The following is a 21,134-nucleotide window of genomic DNA, read 5'->3' as shown; positions in this document are numbered from 1 at the left end:
CTACAAAAGGAAACTGAGTACTTAAGCACTGCAATGTTCTAAGACTTCAGCCTCTGCAGCTGAAAATTCTAGACTTGAAGTTGTTCCAAGAACCCAATACAATTAGGCCATGTTTGGGAAGCAGATTCAATGTACTTTAGAAACAGGTCTTTCCTACAGCACTGCTACCTACAAGGCACTAACCACAACATACAAAGTAGCTCTGTTTTGCACAGCTTACACATGGTGCCCAGCTGCAATATGCATTACTATGACCAGGATAAAAAAAAGGCACCCGAAAAAACACTTTGCCTAAAGGATAGTTTCCCATTTCCACAAGATATTCTGATACATACCCTTATTTTCATGTTACTTTCCAGAATGAATGCTTCCCTGCAGATTTAAGATTACTGCTGAAAGGAAGACCTCAGGTACCCATCAACACAAAAACTTCTGAGCTATGTTTAGTCAGCAGTCCTAAAGAATCACAGACATTCCTATCATTCATTTACTGTCGCTCCACCACTATCAGGGAGAATAAATTCATTCTTAAATCAATTATCATACTGCTTCCTCACAATGTTGTTTCACAAACAACTCAAGCTGTCATGAGCAAACATTGTCATTAAAGAATGAAGCTCTCCCCTCAGATTTGTTTCTGAACCTCCCTTCACCTCACTTTTCTCCCTCATTCCCAATTTAATTCAGATCAGTTTCCTGATCCAAGTTATCATGGAACTGACTAATGCTATCAGAACAAGGAAAGGGCAATGCTGAGCTGGCAAAAAACAAGTACAGAAATAGAAGACTGATTCTGCAGCACTACCAAAATAAAATCAACTTAAAATCTACCATGAAACAATCTGGAACACGTCCTCTGGAGATGTTGTGGAACCTCTGGAAATGGCCGCGAGCAATTTGAACTACCTTTCAAGTTGGCTCTGATCTCAGCAGGGGTTTGAAGAGGTGCTTTTCCGCCTGCATGATCCCATGACTGTACTTTGCCTGCCCTGCTCAGCCAGCAGGTTGTGGGGTGCTTTACCACTGCAGCCTCCAGCAGGGCAGCAGCAGCAGCTGTTCACAGGAGGGGGAAACATACTTAATATATCTCACTAACTGAACTCTCATTAGTTTTTCACTGCAGATAGCTTAAAGGTATTTGTTAATAAGCTGTTCATTAAGAGAGGCTAAGTATGAGCTGAAAAGTATATGAATTCCTAGACAACCCTTTAAATACTGTTCAATCTTGGTTTTATTAACTCCTGCACAAGACAGTGTACCCATACCTACCGGAGAGATTTTTTCCCTCACCTACATCTTTCTGGTTTTGAGTCCAGATGCAAAAGTGTGATAGGAGACTATCAACGTTGATTCTCCTGCAACGTTTGCAAAAGTTTAATGTTTTACTGACAGCTTGCACATTACATTTTATTAAATGAAATAAAGCTCACTTTGTAAAAGCAAGTGTGTTTTTCTAGCACATACAATAAATTTTCAAATTAAAGAAAGGCTGTGTTCACTCTATGACATGCTGCAAATAATTATTTCAGTTAATTAAATGATCAGTATCTGTTTATCAGAAATAATTGCACGCATAGGAGAAAGTAAGAGACCTGTGATTGCCTGTTAACATCCCAGCTTAGAGACCAGACACCAGACAGTTATAATAGACAATATACACAAAAAATCATTAGACCAAGTGGGCTGGAGGCAATCAATCAGTAAAATATGCATGCATAAAACAATCAGTCTTCTTGATTTCTGACTCCTTCCCTTCTCTTAAATCCCCCAGGTAGTGTTGTGAAATATGTTTTCAAAAGGGATGTTCCCATGCCCAAAATTTCTCAAAAAAAAAAAAAAAAAAAAAAACCTCCTATTCTTGATAAATTTAAAAAATCTGTTCCATCCTTAACACCTCCCAGCACACACACTTCAACAGATTATTTTGTGATTTGGGAAAGTTTCCATGGCCAGCACATCAGATCAGTAAGGAAGGTGAAATGTTGTGTACAAATTTGATGTCATTTGCTATGGAAAAGCCAATCTCACACCCAATGGACCACCAACATTATTTCGGCCAATGAAGGATACCATTGTCTACAGCTCTAAATCATTTTTCTAGCTTTTAATTTTTAAATTAATTTCTTAGTAATCCCTTCCTTCTGTACAATCACATGTCAGTAGTTGTAAATATCCACTGTGTATAGGCAGAAAAAGGACAATTCTCTGAAAGGGTGAAAATATTCTCTGCAGTTTCTAATTTCTGTCCTAATTTCCCTATATTTTTTCCCTGATCTGTCCTTCCCCTACACTGCATATGCCACCTACTGGCACAGTACTGTAAAAGAGTTTGAGATAAGACTTCTTTGCAGGACTTTTTACATAAGGACCTGTAACATGGTTCCAGGGCCAGCCCCAGTTACAAGCTTTTCATGGCTCCTTCAGCACTAGCTGAGCCATGATCCTAACAGAAAAGCTTTCAGAGACTTTACTATCAATCTCTTGTCAACTCAAGACATGAGTAATGATTTTTCTAAGATTTAAAAGATAAAATTTGTGAATTAATTCCTGCACGCAAAATCATAGACGCATAAACTTTAGAGTAATCTCTGCAACCTACTGTTTTTATAAAGTAAATACACGTTCTATTCTACTTCTCTTACTTTACTAGCAAGAACTGTGGCACAAACCCTACCACTTATTAACACAAGTTCCATACCAAATTTTAAGTTCTTTTACTTGCATATTTTGAGACACTAGAAACTCCAGGTGATTATGGAAGTTAGACTTAAAATTTGTAACTAGTGCACTTTATTTTCTCCAAAATTATACACATCTGAATAAAGGGTCATGTGAGAAACCATATCAATCCATTTTAAACGTAGGCATTTTGACCAATCCCATATCTTCATCTTTATTTTCCCTTGCATTCTCTACAAAGATGAACTCAGTTTCTCATCTCATAGCCTTCCACCAGAAATGAGTTCTGACTATCACAAATTGCCTTCAAGGTCTGAGTTCTAAGGGACAATGCAAATGTTAGTGTTCTCTTTAGCATATTTTTTTCTGCCTTGTAAGAATCAACTCCACAATACTAATGAAATAACACACAAAATACATTATTTTGAATAATACAGGCTGTTTTGAAAAGAAAAGTGCTATAAAAATGCAACACTAATTTCAGCTACATTATTACAGTCGTAACATGATTCATCATTTTAAAGTTTTTTCATTTCTTGGAAATATGTTCAATGCCAACCTTTCAGACATATGTGAGCGTTCCTTCCTTTGAAGTCAGATGTAAACCAGCTGATCTCCCACTCAGTGTCTCACTTGTATCTCGTAAAGAACACCTTCTGATCACGGGAGAGTAAAAATAGCATTTTCTTTCTCGATCAGTTAGCTTTAGTCAGAGCAGGAGTTGTGCTTTGAGGATTTGTTATTATTAATTTCATTTTGCAAATACTTTCTGAACCTGCATATTGTAGATTTTCTTTTCTCATATGTATCCATTTGTTACATACTTAGATTTCAGTTTGAACTAAAAGTTGATTCATTGTGTTTTACATAGGAAAACAATTCAGGTATATTCATCACTTTTACTCAAACATGGTTTCAACCACAACCTTGTATATGACATTTGCTCTTGTACATAAACATTTTCAGAAGTACACAGAAATTGTTTATTGCTGTTTGATAGCTATTTTAAACATTCTAAACATTGTTGCCACTTCGAACTTCACCCCTGTGCATTACACCTGCCATCCATTTCACTTTCTTGTTGCTCTAAGTCAATTCTATTTCACCTGGAATTAGTGCATGATCAGACTGAGGAGAGACCTGAGCTCAAACTGGCTATTTAAATTCTGCTCTCAAGATGTCAAAAGTTGACTATCTGCCACTAGAAATTGTATCCTCAACAGTCTAGTGAAAGAATTAAACCACCCTATAATTATTATTATCATTGGTGAAATTATAACTACCAGATGGCATATCAATTGATTCAAAGTGCACAAGGAAAGAAAAAAGCATGCAGTTGTTCTTCTTGTCTGTGCTTTCTCAAGTAACACACTTTGTATGTGTGTGATCAGTTTTTTGGTTAAACAGAAACAGTTACACCAATTTCCTCTGTAGAATGTTTAAAAACAACAGTGAAGGACACAAAAAAAATTGAGTAACAGTAGGAAAGCACATTATTTGTGTGGGAAAGCATTCACAACTATATCAGAGTCCTTCTCCCTAAGTTTTGGGTTCATTATAAGACAGGGTTTGACAATGCATGTTTTTCATTAGCTGGATCTCCAACGCTGTGTGGTCACAGCTATGCTTACATGAACCACAAATACATTAAAAACCAAGGGTTGGATCATAACTCGGTTATGTATTCACAGATTCTACAATAGTGGGTTTTCTTGTACTAAAAAAGCCTGTCACATTTCTTTTAAATAAAGATATGGCAAGATTTAAAACAAAACACACATGATTTAAAACACTTTGGGTATAAAGCACTTCAGCTATTAAAAATTACCTCTGTGTTATTCACACTATAAAAGTTGGAATTAATAGTCTTCTGCATCAAGGCTGAAGAATAGAACAGATCTCCTTGACATAAAATCACTGTCAAAAATCTAGCCTGAATAGCCTCTTTGCATCATGCTGACTTGCTTGGTCTGTAGAGGCACTATCAAAAAGAAGGAATGAAGCAATTCCCACAGTATGTGAAGAGCCATACTGCAAGCTTAGGAAATGACCAGTAGCCATTTTATATGCTTCTGAAAGAGCTTTCACCCCACTCACTCAGATCGTGGTAAGAAAAATTCTGTAGTGCTGTAGGTTTAAATCAAGTAGCAGCAATTCCAATGAAATCATAGAAAATATGATTTTGTTAAGGGGTTTCTAAATGTCCTTCCAGTGACATTTACCTAGAAGTGACATTTCACCAGCATGTAAAATTTAAGCATTTCTTAAAAGCTATAGAATTGCAAAAATTTGCAAATATAATTTGACATCTCTACACAGATGCATTATAAAAAGTGCCAGGTCACCTATCAGACTGATTACTCAGAGTTCCTAACAGCTGCTGTTTTATCTTGGCATATCTACCTGCTTTTGTTACTAAAATTAGGTAGATTAAAACAAGACTGGAATATGCAAGAGTAGAATTGCCCATCAAAAGTCATACATATTTCATATACAATTGAATACACTAGGGACTTTGAAAAATAGATGTGTTGATAGCTTCCCATTCAAAGTCCTAATATAAAAATTCTCTTTAGCTACATGAATGAGATCTCTCTAATTCAGTTAACATTTTCTACAAAATACCCTAAGGGCATCAAGAACACTAAGAAATTATTTTTCTACAAGATTATTATTTTTTAACTTCTAAATGTTCACTACAATAGAAGAAAATAAATTTTAAAAAGATCAATTTCACTATAAGCCAACGAAACAAAAACCATAAGTCTAGAGGAAGTTCACAAAAGCAGGAAAACAATCACATCTCTGATATTCACGTTTTATATAAAACATGGCATTCTGAGATCTCTTGCTATATAAGTTTGATTCCTGACTGTATTTCAAGAGCTTGAAAGAAATTTTCCTCATCTCAAATTTGTTTTCAGCTGTTGTTAAAATTTGACACACAGATTTCTGGATTTGCTTTCTGGATCTAACATTTTATACTAGCTTATGCCCATATGGAAAATGAATCATTTTTACTTTTGTTCTTTGTAAAAATTACAGAAAATAGATAAAGACAATGAGAAAAAAAAAAAAAAAAAGTGGATTTCCCAGTATGAGCTCTTTCCTACTATTTCCAACACTTCAAAGGGTAGCTGACTGCATGAAAACTGTTCATAGCTTCATACAACCTTTTCCCCATTAATCCAGTTTTCACTAGTCAGTTTTCCCCAGCCCCTACAGATCATATAGCTCTCTTCAGCTTTCAGTGTGTATTTTACTGTTATTTGCCCCATGGAGGTTACTGCATAACAACAAAAACTGTTACATGCAGACACTGACATGACAAGCTCCTTTACAAGAAAGAGACTGAAAATCAGCACTTTCTCTTAATTACACAACTTTCTACTTTAGAGTGAACCTAAGGATAAAGAAAATTTAAAAATCAAGAATGAGTGTTTGTACAAGTAAAGTAATTTTTCAGATTTTAAATAAAAAGCCAAGATCTCAGATGGACTCTTTGAGCCCTAACAAGATATAAACCATTTCACAACTTTGTTTTCAAAAAACAAAACAAAAATTTCAAAATAGCAGTGTGTAAACAGATGCAGAAATGAGAAGTCCATGAGAAATGTACCTTGAGAGTATATAACCCTATTTACATTGCTCAAAAACTGTTTTCTTAGTAGAGTTTCAATTAAGTTTGACCTTGAAAAATTTAATACTCTGCGGATATATCAATGTAAGGCATTTGTTCTGCTTTCTGGAATACATTTCTACACCAGGGACTACTGGAATTACTCAGACTTCTAGAAGACGCCAAGACAATGAGAACCCATAGCCTTCAAGTTTATTCTTAATGCTCAGTCTAAAACAAGCCATGCATGTAGGCCTTAAGGATCTTAAATAGCTTTCTGTTCCAGCAGACCTATAGATGAAGTATTGTATAGCTGTAGGTTGACCCTCTATAAACTTTTCTAATTTTGAATCTTTAAATTTTCTGTAAGCTCAAAGTCTGCAGAACTTGCCGAATCTAATGCATGTGAGTTGCTATAAAGAAATAAATAATCATTATGCTGGAGTTACTGACCTTTGGCCCACTCCCAGTGGTAAAGTAAAACTCATTAGCTTAAATCCTTAATGATAACCAACAGCTCTGAAAACAGTTTTTCCTTACAACAAATGAAGTATCAGTGTAGTCACTGGTGGCAATAGATCGCAAACTAATACTATGCAAAATGAAAAAGATACTACCTTGAACATTTCAGAAGTAATCAGACACAGCGATGAGTATAAGATGTCAATTTTCAGTATAGAGTCACATTCTCTTAGAAGTGCTGGACTGCTTTAAGACAGGTTTCGTAAGTCTAATTTTTAAGCCATTTGGAAAGATCTCATGCATTCACTCAGGAAGATGTCTCACAATCTTTTCAAATGAAGAGCCCTACCCAAGTTATGAGCAAATAATAGCTTTACCTTAATGCACTTCAACATCCCATGCACCATTTTCACACAGGTTTTAGTTCTACTTCAAAGTAGCTTTTTAAAGATATAACTACATATATTTTTTAAAATAGCAGGGGTAGCTGATAGTGCATCCACAATTGCTGGAATGAAATATAATTTTTTAGACTTTTTTTTTTTTACTGCCACATCTCACTCTCGTCATAGTAAGATAAAGAAGAATGATTTTTAATAGCAACAGTATTGTATTAGTATTCAGATATTCCAGTACATTACACTGTGTATTACTCAAACACTGAAGACGCTCCCTGCCCAGAAACTTAATCTCCTTCAAGTGATAATGAAAACAATGTTTATGAACACATGAAAGATAAATGTGAAACAGCCATAAATTAAAACACCAGAACAAAGTGTGTAATGACAGCGTAGTAGATACCAAAAGTTAGCATTTGTAACTTCCCTTCTTGTTGCTTCTTGTAGCACATTGTTATAATTATTGCTCCCAAGGCTGAAGCTGCCAACAGATTCTCTCAACAATACCTAAGAATAAACATCTGAGCATCACATGGTTCTCATTTCTTCTCTACTGTGTAAGCAGCATTTGTCAAATTACATTTTACATAAATTTGAGGCAATTGCACTATAAAACAAAGAAGTGTCAATATATACTATTATCAGATATGCTGTCAGTTGGGATGAAAAATCAGTAATTCACAGGAGGAACTAGAGACAATGTCAGCAACAACTGTTCTGTATACTAACATATGTTTTATGATACTGTATGCTAAAAAAAATCTTATTTCCAAAAAAGGGATACAGCATGTGGACCTATCCCTATTCATTATCCTGAGAGTCTTTTTACAGTGGCTCTTCTCCTTATCCAGATTCCTTCAGTATGTTCCTAATATTTACCAAATGACCCTGTTTAACAGACATAGAACATGCCTGTCTCTTCCTTTTTCATATTTGTGCCTCAACACATACAAAATGAGTTTCCCTTATTATTCCAAGAACTTTTCATACCAACAAAAGGATTTCTCCAGGGTCACAGACAGAATTCCCAAATTTCATTTACTTTTGACTTGTCTCATTGAGGTGAACTATTACTGAAGTCTAGAGGGAGGGTATTAAATTACTACTTTGTACAGGTATTATATCTGTTTCTCTTGAAGTTGTCTAGACTAAATTCTCATTCTGAAAACGGGATTCACTTATTTTAAATCATCTCATTTTTGGATTTTACAGTAATAAATCTTGATTAACTTCAAGGCTTTTGACATGACTTTTTTTTTTTTCCAAATATCCCCTGTTCATGCTAACATAGTAAAGTCCATACAGGTTGCTAATCAAGTAACAAGCATACTGAGAGGAAACAAAAAAAATTATGTTCTGATTTCATAAATATTCAGAAGGCAAAACTTCTTGCTCCAAGTTCATTGTTCAACAATTATTGACATTAGAATGGCTTCACAAAATATTTAAGTCTATATCAAACTAAACACAGAAACAAATCATGAGACACTATAGGCCTCATTTTTTAAATAAATAAATCATGCAAATAATGAGTAAAAATTAATACTGCACTCTGGTTTTTAAAAAATGAGATCAGTGGGCAGAAATACAGGAAATCACATCTAAAATAAAGACATGATATTTATTGAACTCATTACACTTGCATTAAAAGGATACTTGTTTGCCTGCTATTCGGTTCTAGAAGGTAAGCTGTAATCCCGAAAATAACTCAACTGTTTAGAGGAAGAAAAAAAAAAAGAGAGAAAAGGATCTTTAAAAACAACACAGGCTAACTAATGCAACTCATGTTTTTCAAACTAGATTTAACAAGCACTTTGTAAATGTACCCTTACAGTTCTCCCTGTGATTGCCACTCAGCCTTCATTTTCAGTGTCAACCATGACATCATGTGAAGACATACAATTAAAGTCAGATTTTAATGTAAGCCTGCATCATTTACAGTCTCACACTGGATATTTTTCCCAATCCACCTGCAGGGTCCAGTACAGTTTCCAGAAAAATGGTGTTAAAATAAGAATCAAAGGAGGCATTGAGATCTCTATGACATTAACCTAGGCATGGAAATCCAGTCCCATCTTTGATATTAAAATAAACGGGAGAAAGTTGCTGCTGTGGGAAAAAAAAAAAATACACAAAAAATCTTTACTCTTCAATCTCAAAATATTTTGGTTGCTGCTCTAAACCACAGCAAAGATCTGCATGTTCCAAAGTTCAGCTTAATTTTTTTTTCTTCTTTTCTTTTTAAATTAGCTGTCATAATGTAAACTCTGCAAGGAAGTTATCTTCAGCAAAGAAATTGAAAAGGGAAGCTGAAACTTCTATCCTTTCACTTCTCTGTTTATTTGATTATAATACTGAATTGGAGTGAGAGGAAAACTGTAATGAATCAGAGTGAGTTAAGCAGGGTTAATGGGTTCTGTTGTAGTGGAAATGGCAGGTATGTTGCCTAGACTGGGACTTTCAGTAGCAACTATATTAAAAATCAGATTACCTAAAATGTAAAACTGCATTTTCGTAAGTATCCCATCCCTGTTCTTTTAAACTGTAGAGCTTTCAGCACCTTAGTTATTGTTAACTGAATTGCTTTTTGAATTGCAATATTCTCTTCCATTGAATTTTGCACATGATAAAGTAAGGAGAAAGAATTCTTCCCTCACTCCTTCACCCTTCAGAAGCATTAGAAAAGCTGTATATATATTAAATATATATATATATATATATATATATTCTGCTTGGACCATATGTTGATTTTAGTACTGCTAAACTTATTGACTATACTTCAAATTAAACTGAATGAAAATGGTGCATGTCTATGATACTAATGCTGTTTAACTATATTTAAATGCAGAAATCAAGACATACTCCTCAATCTTCCCAAGTCTATGTCACTCTGAAAACATCCTACTAATCTAATAGTATAAAATGCATTTAAAAGGTAAACTTTTCATAAGGAAAAACAAACAAAAATTGAAATGACTTGCCTTAAAAACAAAAATCTGCTTTCTGGACTTGAATTTTAATGTAACCAATATCTACCATGCTTTTTGTCAACGTTTTAATATTTAAAGCATTTATATTGTTACAAAGCATTCCATTTTGGATCATACAGATTGGAGAGATAGGTACAAAAATTTTGGACCTCTTGTTAAGAAAATAAACCTGACTACTCTAGTACCACACTTTTCCTTAGTGCACTGGAAACACTTTTTCTAACAGAATCTTACTGCAGTTGGCTTATTCTGGCAGAAGCGTGAATACCTTTGACAGACAGAAGTTTTACAGTGAGAATGTCATAGGCTTAGTTGGGATCTGCACTTGTCTGATTAATAGAGAGTGTTTTACCACAATTGGCTCTCATCACTGACTGATTTTGGTTTCCAAATACCTGTCATCACCATTGCTGATGCACTCAGGAAGAGCAAGACTACAGCCAAACAGCATGATGTGTTGATAGCAGCTGAGACGACTGAGATAACTGAAGAACTTCAGGAACTTTTCCATTTCAATACTTTTGACAATGGAAAGAACTGAAGTTAGAGTCGTGTAGTTATACGGCAGCATTTGGCACTGGCTGTTGGTCATATTTATGCAGACACCTGTGAAATCAAAACAATATATTTAGAACAAAAGTATCACCATTAGTTGGTTCAAAGTATATACTGAATTAAGAAGTCAGCAAATATAGCATATAAGCAATGTCTGTTTCTCATGGATAAGGTGACATTCCATAATGCTATCACAACCTTGTCCAAAAATGCGTATCTGAAAACAAAAAGAATTCAAAGAAATTTTCTAAGTTAGCTTGGAAAAACAACTAAAGTCATATTTTCACAATCCTCTGACCCTCTAAAAAACTGTACAAGAGATAAAACAAAACCAATTTCTTTCTGATACAGGTTGGATGAACCCACCATAGGAATACCTTGGATAGTTTTTTTCCTCTTTTTTCAATTCTGGCAGCTTTCCTGCCAAAATCATCAACTTGCTTATCTACTTTTCCCAGCATGATGATTCTCCCTACACAGTCTTTCTTTTTTACTTTATCAACACAGAATTATCTTGCTTTAATTGTTGACATATGCCCTGCCCTAAACCATCATTGTCCCACTCCTGACCTATGAGACCAATTCTCTATCCATGCCATTTTATACATATACATAACTATGTGTGATCAGCAGGTTAACTTAGTACATTAAGTTCTTAAAAGTGAGTTTTACAAACCATACATCAATTTCTGAATTTTAAACAAGAATAAACTAATAAAATCCAATGTTAATGGATTTCCTGAGTAGATGAAGGCATTTCTTGGCTGTCTAGTCAAGTCTTGGCATTTTTTTTTTTTTTTTTTTAATACTCAGAGCACATTGTGCAATAAGCAGGGATCTCAGCACACTCTCAAGACCAGACTGTCACTAATCATGTTGTAAAGCATCACGTCATGCTAAATGACCACCTGAACTCTTGTTTTCTGAAAGTGGAAATCTCTTAAGAGCATTTGAGCTCAAGTGCTTTTGATTATTTTAGCAAACTGGACAGAGATAGCACCAAATGGAGTAGGAGTTTTCCATCATCAGACATTTCAGAACTGGCTTCTTACATGCTTTGTTTGGGATATCTGCATCTGACCTCTGGTCAGAAAGACTTGGGGATGTAAATTACATAGGATACAATTTTAACCATTCAACAAGTCTGCCTCTGCAGGTACTGCTAAGCATTTTAGAAATACTGCAGGTATTTCTGAAAAATAACACCAGTCATGGAAATTCAGTTCATAATCACAAACCAATTATTTTTAAAAGATATCAGAGATCTGCCATCTCTTTAATAACTACTCACTTTATGACTTTGCACTGTATCTTGATCTTCTATAAAAAGTCTTTTTTTATTATATTTGATACTTTAATAATTTTTTTGCCATTTATTTGTATTGCAAAGATTCTTTTTTTAGAACATTTTTATTGCTTGGGAAAGTGTGACATGAAAACAAAAAAGTTCTGATTTAAATATAAAAAATACTGAAGTTTTTGCAGACAAAATTCTTTAAACCACTAACCCCATTACAACCATTTGTTGTCTTTGCTGAGGCTGGGTTAGAGGAAAACCACGGTTAGAGGAAAATATACTGTTGCAAAACTCTGAGTCTCCTCCTCTCAAAAAAAAAAAAAAAATCATATAGAAGTTACTTAAATATATTGAATTATCCTAAACTGGGGGAAGTAGAGGCACATAGGACTTTCCAAAATTGAAATCTCAACAGAATGATTCACAAAACCACCTACCACCTGAAGCACAGTGGCAAAGTAGTTCCTTATAAGATCATGTTCTGGGCTATTTTGGATCTTTTAAAATTTGCGCACTCCTGACAGCAGAGATGTAAAATTCCATGAACCTACCTGATCTTTAAGGAGTGCTCCATAGCTGAACAACACAGTACTGAAGATGAAATTTTATAGTAATTATACAAGAACTTTTAAAAATAAGATAGATGGAAGGAGGGACTAAACCCAGGACCTGCCGTTGTACCAAAGTCATTCATGTTTTATCATCAGTTTCACGATTCTGGCTTTCTGGTACAGCATCATTTCTGTACTTATCCCAGGCATGTCCATATCCTAGACCACTCTCCTGGAAAGCAGATGCCTGGGTTAGTTAGAGCCTCATCTTTTTTAATACAGGTGCTCAGCCCACCTTCTTTCATTCAGCCCTATAAATTACACTGCAAGTGTAAGTGCACAAAGTCCATATTCTCCACACTTCTAAGTCAAAAAGTGTAGTTTCAGGGTAATAGCAATTGTTTCACCACAGTCATCACATACCACATTCTCACTGCAGTAAGAACAGAAAGTGCTACAATCTCAAAAACCTACTCTGGCAGATTAAGAAAATGCACCTTGCATTCCCACATGTTTAGTTTTGCATAGGAGAAATTAGCTCAGAAGAAGCACCCCACTGGCTCACTTATACTGCATAGACCTACAGAGCACAAATAGACAGCTAGCACTCAGGACCCTAACCCAACAACAGGAAAAGTCTTGCAGTTTTACAGGGGACCTTACTGAATTTTCCAGTTTCCCCTCAAGTGCCACACAAATGCATTAGTTGATTGTAATTTGAGTAACACACTATTTCGCAACCATGTTGTTTCACCCAAACTGCAACCAGAAGAGAACCTAGAGATTCTTTAATCTGATCATTTGCATAAACAAGTCCTTCCATTCATTCTTGCATCAAGCCCAATATCTTGTGATAGGTAGAACATATCTTTTAGACAGCCAGGTCTGCTCAGTGCCAGAATTGCCCAGTACGTTGGCATAAAGTGGTGTAGACACAGAGCAGGGAATATTTTATGTTAAAGGCCATTAAAAGTAGAAGAAAAGTCTTTTTAAATAAATGTAAAAGGAACAGTTTATTTAATGAGGAATAGTATTTAAAAAAATGCTACACAGTTAATGAAAAAATCAATTTTGGAACAAATAACAAGTATTTTTTTTAAATAAACAGTAATTCTGAATGATGAAAAAAATCTTGCATTGACAAAACCAAAGAAATAAGAAAAGCAAGCAGTACACCTCAGAATCAAATTGCTAAATTCTGCTCTACTTGTACAGACTAAGTGTTTATAAACTACACTTCTCTTCATTGCTAGAATGCTAATCGTATACATAAATAAATCCAATTGATGGATGTCAATATTAAACATGTTCCCAATCAAACAGGTGATAGGTCAGAAAAGAGAAGGAAAGAAATATCATACAGGTATAGAAAAGCTTCAACTTATTTGCTTCCTTTCTCCAGTAAAGATTCATTAGTTACAGGGAATACAAGGCACATGAACTGCTTCTGGCATTACATACATGGAAGAAAAATGAATAGTGAATAGGAACAACAACACGTGAAAAAGCTGCTGATCAGAGCGGCATGGTTCATAATTATCTGAGTCATTTCTGACATTCATCTAAATGAAGAGTTGTCTGCTTATCCATGGCTATTGCCAAACAGACTGAACTGGCAAAAGAGGGACTCCCACTCCAACAACGGAAACACAAGTCTGTGGTCTCATATTTATAGTTGCTTAAACTAATTTAAACAACATATTTTCTTTTTTCTTCTTCCCCCTTTGGATTGCTCCCAGACAGTACTGCTTATGGACTGTTCTTGCACAACTAGCTGAGTGAACTGGACCGACAACCGAGCTGCTTGAAAATAACTACCAACACTCTTTCCCTGAAAGGCAATATTTATGGCAGCATCAAAGAAACACAACTGAACTGCAACTTAAGGCTGATTGATTTCTTCAGTTTTAAAACCAAGCCTTCTCTTCACATGGCATGATTTCTCACTCAGCAGTGGTTCTCACTTCTTTTTGAGGCCATGGAATGAACCAGCTCTCGGCAAAAAAACAGTCTTTCCTCTGTCCTGCCCTTTTATTTACGTTTTTTGAGAGGCTGGGCAGAAAAATAATCAGTTTATATAGATCAGGTCATTAGTCTGAATAGCTTTATGGCAGCAAAAACATTTTTTCTAGGACCTGGGAAGGAGTTAGTTATCAGTGGGTAAGAATAGAGCCTGCTCGCAGCAGAAGTAATGCTTTTGCAGAATGTGCATCATTGCCCAGCACCATAAAGTGTTCTGAAATGGTTAGGTAAATTTCAATTGGAAAAGAAAACACAGCCTGCTTTTTATATCCCTGGTCTTGTTTGCTGATACTCTCCTTAGAAAAATATTACTTTTCTTCAGAGCAGCTTTTACAGAACATCTTGAAGAGGCTTATGGAAAATAAAACAGTGTTCAAGGCAGCAGTAACCACCACCTGCTTTGCTACAGAACTTATCTCAGTACGTTGTAAGCTCTAAATTTCACAGTTGAAGGCCATAAATTCACTGCCTGTGAGAGTGAAATCATCTCTGCTGAAACCAAGAAACCAAGCAGTATTCACCTGGCTCTTTCATAGCAAAAGCTCTACCAACATGACAGCGATGGGCTAATGGTTAGACTAGATGATCTTACGATATTTTCCAACTTTTATGATTCTATGAAATCTCATCTTTAAGTGTCCTGAAAACCCTAGAAATCCCATTAAAAAGAGAAAAAATCAAACCAAACATCCATTCAAACTTTAGAAACCTGTCTAGCTTACCTATAGTAACCTGCAAGCTTCTTGATATGCAAATGACCCTCATAAAATCAATTTTTTTTCCTAAATTGCCATGCTCTTCTGACCTTCAAATGGTCTTGTGGTTCTGCTTGATTTCACAATTTCATATGTGAGATATATTAAGATACATACTGCCTTTTTTTCTTCTGCTCCGTTGCTATTGTATATCCAGATTGTCATAGAGCACAGCACTCCACCAAGAACCTGGTCTTTCCAGCAAAACTTGTTTCCAAAACTTATGACTGTTTTCAAAAATTTTAATACCTCTCTTAATTTACTACATCATCTTTGTACATTTTTCATTTCAATTAAATTGGGAGACTGATTTTCTTAGCCTCCCTTTCTTGTACAGTTCACTTGGGACAGAACCTCTGATATTGTATTGCAGATGTTTTTTCCATAACTCAGGAAAAGTGGCCCAGTCAATTATTTTCTTCTGGCCCATTTCAACAGATGCCATGAACTACAATCTCTCCTTTGGAATCAGTCCAGTAGGGAAATCTACAAGCTGTTTTCTTAGTTCAAGTGCCATTAGCTAAAATCAACTATTTCACAACAAAAACAGTCTCTGCAATTTTTTCATATTGAGTTGAAAACATGATTTCCACAACTCCCAGCAGCCTCCATTTCCTAACATGAGGGACAGCTTAGTTACTGACTGTGTACATTGGGTTACTACTCCAGTCTGAATACATTCTCAGAACCTTCTTCACATTTTTCCACACTCACAGAAGAGCTGTGCCTTTGTTCTTTTCCAGCACATATTGTACATAACAGAAAACACCAACTCATCCTTGCAGAACAGCAGACGTTCATATTACATTACTGAAGAAAATAAAAAGGATACATATGTTTTCTGGAGGAAGAATGCCAATATTTTTCTACAAGAAACAGCACCATTGGCAAAATTTAACTTGTCTATTTTTCACAGCTTTCTCAGTGTTATGTGCAGGTGCTCAGGTGTTTGTAACAGGGGGCTGAAGAGCTCCTTCATGATGCAAAGCCAGGGCTGCCCTAAGCCGGATACTGCCAGTTCCAATGGCCCCACCACAGGGCATTGTTGGGCTCCACCAAAATGATCACACATCTGGGAAAGCATGTTTGAGAAAGAACAAAATGCTGCAGAGAGCTATTGGGGAAAAACAGAAACAAAACAAAACACATGTTAGATATAATCCTGCAGATGCCAAGGTTGGAGAAGAATGAGGGAGAAGAGGCATTCTAAATACCCGAGCAGAGATTATGCAGCCCATGGAAGAGAACTGTGAAACAGAAATTGCTCTGTGGCTCATGAAGAGGAGCACAGTGGAGCAGATTTCCATACTGCATAACACTCCATTCAGATGGCTATGCTTAGGAGGAACTGTAGCTCATGGAGGACCGATGTTTGAGTAGGCTCACCACAAGGGACTGCAGTCCAGACAAGGCACCCATAATGAAAATATTCTTGAGGGACTGCAGCCTGGGGAACTGTTTCCACACTGGAGCATGGGAGAAAGAAGGAAGGAGCAGATGAGAGAAGCTGTTATAAACCGACAGTTACTCTCAATCACCATAACACACACACCAGTCAAGAAAGGAGGAGTAAAGGTGAGCAGCTGGGAAGAAAGACGCACTAGGGGAAGGTTGTTTTGCTTTTATCTGTTTCTCACCATTCAACTCTTTTTTTTAAATATCAATAAATTCAATTTATCTTATCCATGTTGAGTTTATCCTGTCTGGCACATCAGTTGTTAAGTGGCCTCCTAGTTTTTAGCTCAACCCACAAGAAACTTTACTTATAATTTCCCCCCAATCCTATTGAGGAGGATCAATCAGCAGCTGAGTGGACACCTGGCAGCCAACTGAGGTCAACCCAAAACAGTAGTGCCCACTTAGTTTAAATATCTACTTCAAGAATAAAATTGCTTATGTTGTGACAAGCACTATGTTGAATAGGATTCATATTTAAAACTAATTATTCAGAAATTACCTAAAGATAGTGAGAAGTGCTCCATACGTTAATTTTGAAGATTTTGCATCACTGTTAGGCAATTAAGTCTTCTATATATTTGCTGAAATGTACCAAAGTTTTAAAATGCATAAAATAAGAGCACAGAAAAAAACACAGACCAAAACGGGTCACCATAATTACATTCAGAAAGTATGTGTATCAGTCCAGGGCTCAGACAAGATGTCTTTAAAACTACTAGGTGCATATGATCTTTTGCTCAAAATGAGTTAACCCATTGTTCAACTGCTGAAAGACTATTGCCTACTTGCATATAAACTTGAGTTGTTAAATAATTGTTTTGTATGTACACCATTACAATGCTAAAATGCGACAACCACAATTGATAAGACATGCTGACAACTTTGATGCTAAACCAGCCAAGAGCTATCTTACTCTACATTACAACTGAGTCATCTTTTCAGGGAGCCAGCAAACAGCACCTTGTAAAAAGCACAGCACTACATTGCTCTGAGCAAAAGGAGTAGGGTCTCTTTCTCAGCAGTATTAACCTTTTAACGAAGCCCAGGTGACTCATAAGAGATTACATGCGGGGGAGGAAGGAAATAAGATTTTGAACAGCAAACCTCTTCAACAGATCTAAAATAGAAGTAAAACTCCAAGGCTAGTTGAAAGCAATTGCTGTGGATTTAACTTAACTCAGCTAATGAATTATACAGTTTGATAGGAATGAGTGATTCTCAGCTCCATAGTTACCAAAGGGAAAGGTGATAAGGACACTGACCACCTGCAGCAGACAGAAAAACAATTCATTATCTCCCAGGTCACAGGGAGAAAGCCATGAGGGGCATATAACTCATATTTTAGATCAGAGTTTAAACGTTACTGTATTCTTTTTAAAGGTAATCTTTTTTTTAAAGGTTGCTCTACAGAGGAAGTTAGGGAGCACCACATCCAGTCTGCATCAAACACTTTTTGCGAAGAGCTTGACTCAACTGTAAATTCTAACTTGTTTGTTCTACTGACAAGGGATATTGCAGAAAACTGGACTTTTCAATAAGCCACCTCATTTTTTGAGCCCTAATTCTTTTAACACAGGCACTTCCAGACACTTCCCTTCTTGGCCAAGGCACATACTTGCTTCTTTAATCCCTTAGGCAGGAACAGCTGAGAGCAGGTAAGTTCATTAGCTAAAGGTGAGGCTGAGTACCTACCCCCATGAGGTGTGACCTGGCCTATATTCCAGATCTGGTATTTTGATTAGCTATTTCCTAATGGCCATTTTATTGGGATTCTTTAATGAAATTGGAGACATATTTCAAAGAACCTACCATTAAATAAACAAAAGGCACAAAATGAAATTGATTTTAGGATTAGATCAATCAATAGAGACTACTGGACTGCATTTTGCTATTGTTTTGAAAGATGTACATTACATTACTATTATTGATAAGCTTTGTTGAAAAATAAAGTGGGGTAAAAGATATAAAATAAATGCTAGCTTCCACAAGACCAGTGAGAGCAGGAATTCAGATTTTTTTTTAACATGTGTTTTCATTCGCATTCAATGAACAATGAATGTTAGCTTGATCAACAACAATTAATTATGTATCAATACTCTTATGTTCAGAACAAAACAGTGCTTTTTAGAAGACTGATAATGGTTGAGATATTCAACAGGCTATTCAACAGGCTGCGAATAGGACAGTACAGTAATAGAGCATACTTGAGCTATTCCATTTGTCTCTGGTTAATTAACTCTCAAGAACAGTCAAATTGTTCTTTTGATCTCTTTGGTAGGAGATTGGGATCCTTTTTTCAACTCACAGTGATAACTTAGTGCTTACCTCACTTTCAGACAAAAATAACGTAGCAAACCTTACTTAAGGCTTCCTATGAGATTTGTCTAGAAACTAGGGACAAAACGCAGCACCTCACTTCCTAAGCAAAACACTGGAAGTATGTCAAATCTATGATTTGCTAACTGCAATTTCCTGTTTGGTGGTTTGCAGATGAAATTTAAAATCCTGGTGTACTGAGGATCTGGCTTAGCAAGGACTGATCTAAATGGCTAACAACAAACTTAGCAGTCTAACAGATTTCAGTTTGTTTTCCCTGTGGAAGATTTCCACAGCTATGCTTTTCAAAATTGTGTGTGATTGTTTCATTGAAGCATAGACAGCTACTGGCTGTAAAAGACAATTTGCTTTAAAGAGAAATACTGCATCTTGAAATTCAGATCCTCTGAATTTCACTGCATGTTTGTTATAGTATATTTTGCAAAACATGGTGTAAGACATTCTGGGCCCTTTCTTTATTCTGAGGGGCTGCTACTGACTCTCCTGTCAGTAGCAATTTTCTTTTGGGTATCACATTTTAAACGTTTCTATAACTAGAGTTCAAATGCTTCTGTTCACAGACAAGCTTAGCTATCAACATCAGTGGAATCATTCCTTAGAGTTCCAATTGTTCTATTTGATCATTATGTGAACAAAGAAGAATGTTGACAAACTTTCAGTTTGAGTAGTTAATGGTCAAAAAACATGGTTTTTGTTTTTAGTTTGTTTTTTTTTTTTCTCTGTGTGTGTGTTTGTGTGTGTGTGTGTAAAAGGAGTAGATTAATATACAGGTGTCTAAGAGCTTAACATAATTATCATTAAGTTTCCCTATTACTGTATACTAGTTTAGTTGCATTTAAAACTTACAAACAAGATGCTTGCAAGTTGCCTGTGCAAACTCAGATTTTTAAATACTTGTATTTCATCTGCACTTCCCAGAATTAAAAATCTGTTTCTTTTATATAATTGCACTAATAAATACATATAGCTTCCCTCAATGCATTCCTTTAGGACAATAGCCTAGATTTTTCCATTTTATACTAATGATAGCTCAATCTCTACAGCTGACTCCGCTCTCTCTACTGTAAGCCAAAACAGACCTTGCAGAAGTATAAAGGAGATAAATTTCAATAAAAAATGAAACCACACCCGATTACCAGATATAAAGTATGCCTTTTGAAACTGATCAGCAACTACAATATAGAACAATACTTGCATCAACAACATCTTTTTGTTGAAATAAGCACATAACTGACTTTTCAGAGAAGCTGATAGATCTGAAAAGGAAGTCGTTGACTATAATTCACAGCCAATTATCTTAGGGATGACTTGTATTCACTGATCCCCTCCATGGAAATGTCATAACAGGTTAGCACATGACTTCTAGCTTGACCACTTGCTCAGTTTGTTGTTTAACTTTGACAAAACATTTTAAACTATAAGCAACAATATGTTTTTTAAAAAAAAAAAGCATAATGGATGCATAAAAGGAACAGACATAAAGCTGAAAAGATTTCTGTTCTTCACATTTAAACATTTTAAAGGTGTATATGTTTTAACTATAGGAGCACATTTCATGTCTTTTAAAAACTGCAACAATGGTGACTTGGTAGTTATTTCCAGTGAGGAAGTCTCTTGTTCTAAAGTCAAGCGTGTGGCAGAAAGGCTGAAGAGTAAAGATCAGTAAATGAGTGAAAATAGAATTGCTGATAGAGTGTGATAGTTATTTACAGTACCCATCACAATGTTAATTCCAATAGATATTTTTAATCTGTTAGGTATCTTATACAGAGCATTGTTTGACCCAAGTGTATTTGGACAGATGATCATCTACAAACAAAATATTTGCAATAAGGAGCCATGAATTTATTGAAAGGAATAAAAGGCTCAAGTTTATCTGGAGGTAAATGTATGAAAGTGTTAGCAACCTTCATTACAATTTTCACATGATTCTTTGACATTTTTGTCAAACTTCCAGTTGTCTGAGAGTGGTAATGCACTAGGTGTTAAAAATTAGTTAGCTTTTTCTTTC

The 21,134-nt window shown here is 35.6% G+C and overlaps 1 protein-coding gene across 2 annotated transcripts in view; it reads right to left on the bottom strand.

Annotated features, from left to right (window-relative positions):
- Window positions 1–21,134, bottom strand: part of CORIN (corin, serine peptidase) — a 121,961-nt gene that overhangs the window by 76,524 nt on the left and 24,303 nt on the right. For both annotated transcript variants that reach the window (XM_085223215.1, XM_085223214.1), the window contains exon 4: window positions 10,544–10,754. In XM_085223215.1, coding sequence (XP_085079341.1) covers window positions 10,544–10,754 — 211 coding nt within the window. The remainder of the gene's footprint in view (window positions 1–10,543; window positions 10,755–21,134) is intronic.

The sequence above is a fragment of the Meleagris gallopavo genome, chromosome 4 (assembly GCF_905368555.1).
Source record: "Meleagris gallopavo chromosome 4, MGAL_WU_HG_1.1, whole genome shotgun sequence".
Classification (NCBI taxonomy): domain Eukaryota; kingdom Metazoa; phylum Chordata; class Aves; order Galliformes; family Phasianidae; genus Meleagris; species Meleagris gallopavo.
Note: the sequence above shows the minus strand (reverse complement) of the source record. Positions and strands in the feature narration are given on the sequence as shown.